At 43.3% G+C, this 10,005-nt stretch overlaps 1 protein-coding gene across 1 annotated transcript in view; it reads right to left on the bottom strand.

Annotated features, from left to right (window-relative positions):
• Positions 1-220: 220 nt before the first annotated feature.
• The window catches only part of LOC138962124 (beta-1,4-N-acetylgalactosaminyltransferase bre-4-like), a 37,341-nt gene continuing 27,556 nt past the window's right edge, over positions 221-10,005 (bottom strand). The window contains exons 2-4 of the mRNA XM_070333842.1: positions 6,379-6,501; positions 4,321-4,422; positions 221-2,817 (exon numbers count right to left, since the gene is read on the bottom strand). Of these exons, the coding sequence (XP_070189943.1) occupies positions 2,670-2,817; positions 4,321-4,422; positions 6,379-6,501 (373 nt within the window). The 3' untranslated portion in view covers positions 221-2,669. The remainder of the gene's footprint in view (positions 2,818-4,320; positions 4,423-6,378; positions 6,502-10,005) is intronic.

Consider the following 10,005-nt stretch of genomic DNA (forward strand, 5'->3'; position numbering starts at 1 on the left):
CACCACCATTCAAACTTTTCCTCACACTTTTTCGGCGTAGTCTTACTTTCTGTGTTGCAAGGCACCGGTAACATGGGCAACACATGCACAACACACACATTTCACTGTCACACAGAAACCAATATCAATAAATATCATCCACCGAATAAATACTCATACAACTTCCTAACATTAATTGTCAAAACAAAACAGGCCATCCATCGAGTTACCAGAGCACATATTATGAGTATTGACGTCATATATTCTTGTTGGTTCACAACAATGAAAAACATTTAACAAAGTGATTAGATACACAGTTTGTTTATGCACAGCTTGTGTAACCTTCCAAAACAATTCTAGGCAAATCAGTGAAATTGGAATCATGTCAACAATACAGTGAATTATTGTCTTTGTAAGGTGAAGTCATTAGAGCATTTTCTTCTCGACTCCACACACACTATAGGCTTTCGTTCGCTTCTTTTACGCAATATAGTCCTTAATGCTGGGCTTTCAGATGCCTTGTTTGATGTTGACATGACAAAAGAATTCACATTCTGCCGGTAATGCTTGGCTCAAGCGTATAGCCTAGGTATGTATGAAACAAGTTCCTCGACTCACTGTTTAGAGTCCCTAAACTCACACTTGATCTCCATTCATGGCAGCATTAACACACAATGTTGAATCTCTTTATCTTCTCTCTTGGGTCTGATGTTCAAACACGCGGCTCTGGCCAATCCTGAAAGTGTTCCACCAGCTCTGTTGAAAACACCCACGCAATTTGCTGGAATACGGCTTGAAGTGAAAATAACATTCCACATCACTCTGATGATTTGACATCGGCACTCATGTCACCCACCCTTCAAAAAGGCTGAAAAGAGTTGTCCATTGATGCCGTGGTTAAACAGTAGCGTAATAGTGACTCAGCGACTATCAGATATGTGTCACAAGACCAAACTTACTGTAATCGAAATCAGATCCTTTTGATGACAGATGAAAACCACGCCACAAAACATTCTTCATAACAAGCTCTTTCATGCATCACTGGCACAGCATGTTCAATCACGTTTTTGAGTGTTTTGTTTTTGCGGGACGGGCTCATGCGGAGCGCTTCTCTCTGAACATATATTAACATGGGCATATAGTTGGTCGGATCCACAAACTGCGACGCGCCATTGGCATAGTATTGATACTTAAACTTTGCACTATGCATTGGAATAGAATTCCTGCTGATCTTGACTAACAGCAGGTAATATGAACATTCTACATCCACTATGTTGGCAAACTGAGCATTCTGAGCCAGTGCATGTCCATTGCACAATCCTTCTCTCAGTCCCAACAGTTTTGTTCATTTGAGCATTCTGGATTAACCTCTGTTGGTAAACTCAGCATTATGAGAAAGTGTCCATGTTAAAATCTCCCTCTCACTGTCTCAGTTCGATAGTTTTGTTCTTTTTAACATTCTGCATCAAACTCTCTTGGCAAACGTAGCTAGCATTCCAAACCAATGTTCATAGCAAAGTCCGTCTCTCAGTCTGTCAGTTTTGTTCCTTTAATCATCCGGCATTAAATTCTGTTGCCAAACTCGATCAGCATTCCGAGTCAGTGTCCATGACAATTTTCATCAAAGTCCAGCGATATTGTTCACTTTAATATGGAATGAGGTTTCTGCGCACCATGGGGTTGCAAGAAGCCCCAAAGAGCACTTGTGTATTTGGACTTAACGTCCCACATCATACAGTGTCCAGTATTCGCTGATCTTTACGACAAAAGCCATCCTTTAGGATGTTAACCTTAAACCACAAACTTAATCCACTCTTGACACACTCTGATGCCAGATATTCATGCCCCTTGAAGTTTTGTTCGTACACGCTGACGTCCACAGCTTTCCAGAGACATTGATGATGATCTTGGATGTCGAGCGCCTGCTCTTTCCTGACGTCATTCTTGCTCAAATCCAAGTGTATCTGACTCTCTCACACCCACAGCCAAATCCACTGGCAAACTAGCACTCTCACATCCACAGCTGTATTCATGTGTAGCAAGCTGGCACTCTCATATCAACTAAATACAAGTGTAGCTGGCACTCTCAACTCCACGGCCACCAGAAGTTGGCACTATCAACTCCGCAGCCAAATCCAGATGTAGCTGGCACTCTCACATCCACAGCCAAATATAGATGTAGCTGGCACTCTCAATTCTTCAGGCAAATCTAAATGTATCTGGCACTCTCAACTCCACAGCCAAATTAATCCACCAGTATAATTGGCACCCTCAATTCCACAACCAAATCCAAATGTAGCTGGCACTCTCAACTCCACAGCCAAGTTCAAATATAGCCGGCACTCTCACATCCACAGCCAAATCCATCAGTAGCTGGTACTTTCAACTCCGCAGCCAAATCCCAATCCGAATTTAACTGGCACCCTTACACCCACAGCCAAATCCTCCAGTTGCTGGTAATCTCAGACCCCAAGCCGAATCCATCCTTAGCTGGCAGTCTCACATCTAAAGGCAAATCCACCAGTAGCTGTCAATCTCACGCCCACAGCCAAATCCAACACCAACCAGCTGGCACTTAATTGCACACCATCACACACACACACACACCGAAAGGCATGGGAGAACCCGGAACTATCTATAGATCCTTATCAGAAACAGACAGGTAAGGCCATTCAGTTCATGGTGTGGGGTTAACTACGCATCTTGAAGTCTGGCTTGCCAATGTCCACCATGATGTGTGTGTAGAGCGGGTCATTGTGGATGAACTTCACTGTGTATTTGACACTGTTGAGACCGTCTATATGGTAGCGTTTCACTGCCGTCCGTAACAGTCGGCCCCTGGAACATAACAGACGTATGATCAACAACGTGTCAGTGTGACATGTAGACCTGTTAACCCCCCAAACCTGACAAGAGTAATCGTCAAGTCAAAAATAGTAATCTGAGGGCCAAAATAAACTTGGCCAAAACATTATTGCAACAAATTTCGCACCCAAATTAAAGCATTAATTCCCGTGTAATTTCATTAACGTGATCCCTGTAACAGATATCTTTAATCCTTCTTCTTCTTCTTCAGCGTTCCAGAATTGTCTGGTTACGTGTGAGCTCGTTTGCCCATTTGGGTTCCCCACACTATACTCTGAGAGCATAGTCAGCTTCACTCCGCTTTCGTTGAGTAGGATCTTTAATCCAACAAGTGATCCTGATAGTCAAGTGAACGTCCTTATAACTGGCATACGAAGTTTTAATAAATTACACGGGAATTAATGCTTTAATTTGTGTGCGAAATTTGTTCTAAAAATCAACCGGTAGGTCATACCGGCAGCCAATTTTGTTCCGGTATTTTCTTATTTCAACCAGTATAATACCAGTAATTACCAGTTAACGCCAATACTGGGTCTACAGGGTTTGTTTGTCTCTTGGGGGTTCATCGGATTGCATCCCATCTCATCTGTTTTGCCTCTACGTATGAGGCAACCACTGGCACTTATTTAAAAGGGAGGTATTTGGTAGGACTGCCCGAAAGAATATGTATTTCTACATCTCTATAACCACTCAAAAACTAAAGAATTCTTTCATCACTGGACACAGGTGCTTTTGGTCTAGCGGCATTTAACACACATGCGGGCAAAATAAAAAAAATTAAAAAAATACTAACGAGTTTTTCCCTTCAAACATATTAGGAGGCGTGGAAAATAATTGGTATGAGCATCTAAGAAAAAAACATTTAAAGATAAAATATGTAAAAAAAAGACCAAGAGATCAGAAAAGTACAGGCGACTCTCTTTTGATAACTGTCACCAGCCTCAAGAACTACTCGGCACCTCATACCAATAAGAGAGAGAGAGAGAGAGAGAGAGAGAGAGAGAGAGAGAGAGAGAGAGAGAGAGAGAGAGAGAGAGAGAGAGAGAGACAATAAGAGAAGAGAGAGACAATAAGAGAAGAGAGAGAGAAAAAATAAGAGGGAGAGAGAGAATAGATAGAGAGTGCAAGAGAAAGAGAGTGAGAGTGCAGAGCCCTAGAATGTTCAGTTTCACGCATGTAAAGATTCGGACGGGAGAGATGGAGGGGGGGGGGGGGGGTGAGGGGGAAGGGGAAGTGGGTGTAGTCTGGCTCCATTCCAAGTCAGCCTGCAAAAAGTTTTCCCTTGTGCGTGTCTCTGTCTACCCATACAGTAAGATCTGTACATATGCAGTAAGGTCACAGTGTGCTCCTGTGTGAACAATGCAGTGCATCACGTGCAATCCCCCCACCACCCTCAATCGCCTACACACTGCAACACCCCCCCCCCCCCCCCGCCAAAAAAGAATAAGAAAAAAAGAAGAAGATAAAGTCACTGACCGTATGTCCCAGGCACTAGGTTGCCGTTTTTTGTGTTTTATCATCTGGTACCTCGCGATGTTGGCTGGGGGCCGGAAGATTTTCAGTCCCACGTGCAGAATTCTGAAACAGCGCAAAACACAGCTCTCTTTAGAATGTCAACTCTGCAAGGCTGACGCTGACACCAGTCATCCAATGCGCAAACTGCATTCCGTTTTGAAATGTCAACTGTCTGTACATGCAAGCGCCTGCACGAAAATCAGGAAACTGTTCTTGTAAAACGTCAAAAGTAAAGGAAATGTCGAGATAGAAAAAAAAGAAAAAAAAGCAAGTTGCTATAAGAACCCTTGAGGGGCAGAAGATGGAGCTTACATTATCATATACAAAGGCACACACACACACGCGAACACACATACGGACGACAACAGAGAGAGAGAGAGAGAGAGAGAGAGAGAGAGAGAGAGAGAGAGAGAGAGAGAGAGAGAGAGAGAGAGAGAGAGAGAGAGAGAGAGAGAGAGAGAGAGAGAGAGAGAGAGAGAGAGGAACAAACAGTGAAACACATACGTACGAACACGCACATAATCGTTCTCTGTCCTCTCTGTCTCTTGCTGTCTCTCTGTATCGGTTTCTCTCTATCTATCTCTGACCCCCCCTCACACGCACACACACACACACACACACAGACACACACAGACACACACAGACACACACACAGACACACACACACACACAATGCCCAATCTCTTATGTTTATCTGGGATAATCTAACACGTGCAACAGGACACAGTGAACAGATTAAAATGAAAGCTTTGCGGCTTGACAAGTTGTGGCAATATTGTAATGGATTTGGGAAAAATCGTACACAGCTGGAAGGCATAACTTTTTTGGCTCGAGCTCTGAAGATGAAATTGAAGGATTGTGTTGATGAAAAAGTCCAATCCTGTGAGATATGGGCAGAATTGTAAAATAAATAATTAAACAGCGGTTGATCGCGAGTGGCAGAAATAAACGCACACCGACAATTACATTTGCAAGAAGTATATTAACGCACGTTCATCCCTTAGCCTCCCTCCCTCCCCCCCCCCCCCCCCCCCCACCGTGTATGTGTGTGTGTGTGTGTGTGTGTGTGTGTGTGTGTGTGCGTGTGCGGGCGTGCGTGTGTGTGTGTGTGTGTGTGTGTGTGTGTGTGTGTGTGTGTGTGTGTGTGTGTGTGCGTGCGTGGGCGGGTGTGTTTGTCTCTGTTCGCATGCAACGCATCTTCCACTCGGTAGCGTTTTGTACGTGTTGCTTTTAACAGTGTTTTCTGCAATGTTCTATTACAAATGCAATTCAATGCATCACTATACAAATATTGCGTATACTCGGTAAACCTTTAGCTTTGCCTACATTCCAGTGGCGTGTAACAAAGGGTGTACTGAAATGAACTATTATGATGGGCTATGAGTTTTGACACTGAATGTATTGTTTTCTGTTGTGACTATTTATGTAGTATGGTGTTTGAAGTTGTGATGCATGCATACATACATCACGCCTTAGTTTCTCATTTGAGATCAAGTTTTCTATGTCTACGTCTACATGTATTTTTATACTCATGCTGTCCAGTGTTGTTTTTAAATTAATGTTGATGATCAGTTTGTATAAATGATGCGTGTGTTGGTGTATATGGCTGGATTGAAATGTTTCTTAACCGCAATGTCATCACAAATTCCCAACCTTGGGCAATTAAAGATTCTGGCGAATGAGACGAAAAAACCGAGGTCCCTTCGTGTACACTACATTGGGGTGTGCACGTTAAAGATCCCACGATTGACAAAAGGGTCTTTCCTGGCAAAATTGTATAGGCATAGATAAAAAAAACGTCCACCAAAATACCCGTGTGACTTGGAATAACAGGCCGTGAAAAGTAGGATATGCGCCAAAATGGCTGCGATCTGCTGGTCGATGTGAATGCGTGATGTATTGTGTAAAAAAATCCATCTCACACGGCATAAATAGATCCCTGCGCCTGAGTCCGAGTCTGGAGATACGCGCGCGATATAAGACTTGATATAACATTATTGTGTACTACTGGCGACCTACCTGTAGGCCATGTCATCATCCTCTGCGCCCCACCCCCAGTACATGTTGGAATAGCCGTTGACCTGTTGAAAGTGCTCCGCCCTCAAGTTGAGTACCCCTCCAACAAGCATAGGGTACGTTAACCTGCACACATACAACAACAGTTAATATAACATGCAAATAATACAACCATGTCTATTTTCTTTAAGCATGACCAGCTGCACAAATACAGGGTGGTCCAAAAAAATGTGGACAGTTTTGCGTGCCTGTCATTTCTGCTACAGGGCTCCCACCTATTCTTTTTCACCTGGAATGTCTCACACAAGCATGAAAGTTTAGTAAGGCACAGTTTTTTCTTCTTTGCAACATCATTTCTGGGCGTAGTTCAATAGTTCATCACATTCTCAATCCAAGCACCTCGTCTCTGGATTACGGCTGCGACACGGACATTGAAATTGTTGATAACTCTGTCCAAGGTCTCGAGTGGAATCCTCCTGATTTCACGAATAATGTTCTCCTTTGGCGCTTGTATTGTCTGTGGATTGTTGTGGTAAACCCTTTCCTTCAAGTACCCCCCAGAGGAAGAAATTTGGAGGAGAAAGATCTGGGGACGAGGTGCTTGGATTGAGAATGTGATGAACTATTGAACTACGCCCAGAAATGATGTTGCAAAGAAGAAAAAAACTGTGCCTTACTAAACTTTCATGCTTGTGTGAGATATTCCAGGTGAAAAAGAATAGGTGGGAGCCCTGTAGCAGAAATGACAGGCACGCAAAACTGTCTACATGTTTTTGGACCACCCTGTACAACTGTTACAATACCGCAGCAACAAACAACAAATCGATTTTCTTTAACATAACCTGCAAAAATACAACAACAGCTGTCAATAATGATATCGATTTTCTTCGACATACATACATGTATACATACTAATAAAACAAAGAAGACAAAACAAATATAGAGCGAGAAAGCTGTCACTGTACAAATTACGTGCGCTGGTTCGATACCTCGATCGTTGGTGCATAGTTTTTCTCCCAATTTCAGTGGAAGTCTGAGCTGCTAGTCTTTCGGATGAGACGATAAATCGAGGTCCCGTGTTGCTCACCACCCACATATGTAATACCTAATGTCCATAACGTGGGTAGAAAGGCTACTTTAACCAGCACTATCTAACACGCCATGTTTTAAAGGTTTGCATTTGACCTCGAGAAGCCCAGGGGACATTCGAGGAACTGTAATTTAGACGAACGTTCAATGATTTACTGGAATGCGCTCTGTATCTAAGCTACTTAATCAAATAGACGTGAATAAAAGAACGGCCTTCTCTTCTGCGTCATGTCAGAGTCCCTATATTCAGTTTGGAGTCAAATTGTATTCAGTCCCCGGCGGGTATAGTCTGTCCGGGTAGCTAGCAGAGGACGGTTTTTAATTATTTAAAAACAATCTAGGTAACCTTTATGAAGTGACCAAGAAGAAAAGTTGTTTAGAATTATTAGTACTATCGTACGTTAAAATGGCTTGTTGACCTGGAAATGACAGCCCACTTCGTCAACATCACGGGCCAAAGAATCTAGACACAGCCATCGTCGAACGCTGAAGAAGAAGAAAAATGGCTTGTTTCCAGCTTTCGCAGATTGAGCCCTGTACACGTACATTTTCGCAAATCAAGAGGAAAAATGCTCACATTTATACCTGAAAAAAGCCCCACGCTCAATGTCACATTTTAATATATTCGTTTGAACTCTCGTGCTTTTAAAAACTGTCCCGCTCATAGGACAGAACCTGACCCAGGAATGCAGTGAAACGGAACTTGGCTGGGCCCGTATGCATGAACTAGAAGTAAGAAACACTGGAAGTAGAGGCCTCTTTTCGAAGTGGGAACTCCCGAAGTCAACTTTCTAACACTGTTCACAATGCATGAACTGACTTGAACGCCAAAGTAGTGACAGCGAGAGTATTAAGGTCAAGGTCGGGGAAATTGGGGGAATGCCTACTAATACGCATGCGCACGTTTCTATCAACATGGCAGTCAACGAAAATGGCAAGGCACGTGTGCCGCTCAAAACGAAAGTAGACAGCGTTCTGCGCCTTTTTCAGATGGTGAAATTGCTGTACCCTTGACAGAAGTGTTTTACGAAAGAACGGTTATTCTGTCCAAATTTCAGAACAGTCTAACTCGGTTAAACATAAAGACGCTGTCTGGTCCAAAATTGCCAAAGAAGTGTCGGTCTCTCTCTCTCTCTCTCTCTCTCTCTCTCTCTCTCTCTCTCTCTCTCTCTCTCTCTCTCTCTCTCTCTCTCTCTCTCTCTCTCTCTCTCTCTCTTACAACACACGCACACACAGACAAACGTACACTCATGCACATACTGACACTATGACACAAGTGACACTGACGGCACACATAAACACACACACACACACACGCGCGCGCTCGCGCGCACACATATACACACACACACGCACCCATACACGCACGCACACAGTCACAAACAAATAACCACACACTCACTCTCTCTCACTTTCTCTCATTCTCTCTCAATCTACACTCATACACACACTGAAACTATGATGACACAAGTGACACGTCACACACACACACACACACACACACACACACACACACACACACACACACACACTCACCGTAGTGACACACATAATTATACACACGCGCGTACAGTTGAAAGTCAAGACATGATATGATTTTTTCAAAGCATAGGAAGGTTTCTTTTGCAAATGAATAAAATTAACACAGAGGCAAAACCCGGTTTTTGCAGCCGGAATGCAATTGCGGAGGCTTAAAAAGGAAAAGATTAATAAAAAAAATATATAGCTCCTGGCGGAACTTGAACCCGGAGCGAATGAACGAGAGTCCGGAACCGTTACCACTGCACTATGTTACTCGTGTAGAATAGAGGCATGATGAAAAAAGGCATTCTGAGTTATTCAGTCGTGCTGGTTTGAAAGCTCGCCACCTTCGCCGAATGACTCGAGCACGTTTTTTTCGGTCAGTAACTGATCGAACTGTCGCTTTTGAGTCACTCTGTTTTAAGCATTTCACCTAAATTAAACAAGAATGTCACAGTCCGTGTCTATGGTGCAAGGTAGGAGACCGTCTCATTGTAGCCAAGTTACGACAGTTGCTCGATTGACGCATTTCACGTCTTCGATATTGTGTCTGAGATCATTTCCCAATGAGCTGCCTTTAAAAACGGAATGTCCTGCAATTGTAGTATGCGCTGGAGGTTTCTTTTGGATGGGTAAGGACCCTTGAGATGCGATATCGTCGTATAATTATGTCAAGCGAGAGGCCCTTGACATTGGAAGTGGGAACTTCGAAAGCAAAGTTGCCAGCTACTCGGTATGCACGAGCTAAATTGAACGCCGAAGTAGTGGCTTCGAGAGTTCTGAGGTCAAGGTCGAGAAAATTGGGGGAATCCCAATTAGTGCGCATGCGTTTGTAAACGGTAGGCTTGGTGACCAGAAGAAACGAATCTCATCGCGAGTTCGTAAATGGGCAAACGTTGATCGCGCTGTAGCTTTTACTATAATTGTTGTTTTTAACTGGTTGAACGAAAGCTGTGATAATTGTCCTTAAATAGAATGACTGTCTATAATAATGATTTCGTTGACCAGAATGTTGGGGAC

This window comes from Littorina saxatilis, linkage group LG3, assembly GCF_037325665.1.
Source record: "Littorina saxatilis isolate snail1 linkage group LG3, US_GU_Lsax_2.0, whole genome shotgun sequence".
NCBI lineage: Eukaryota > Metazoa > Mollusca > Gastropoda > Littorinimorpha > Littorinidae > Littorina > Littorina saxatilis.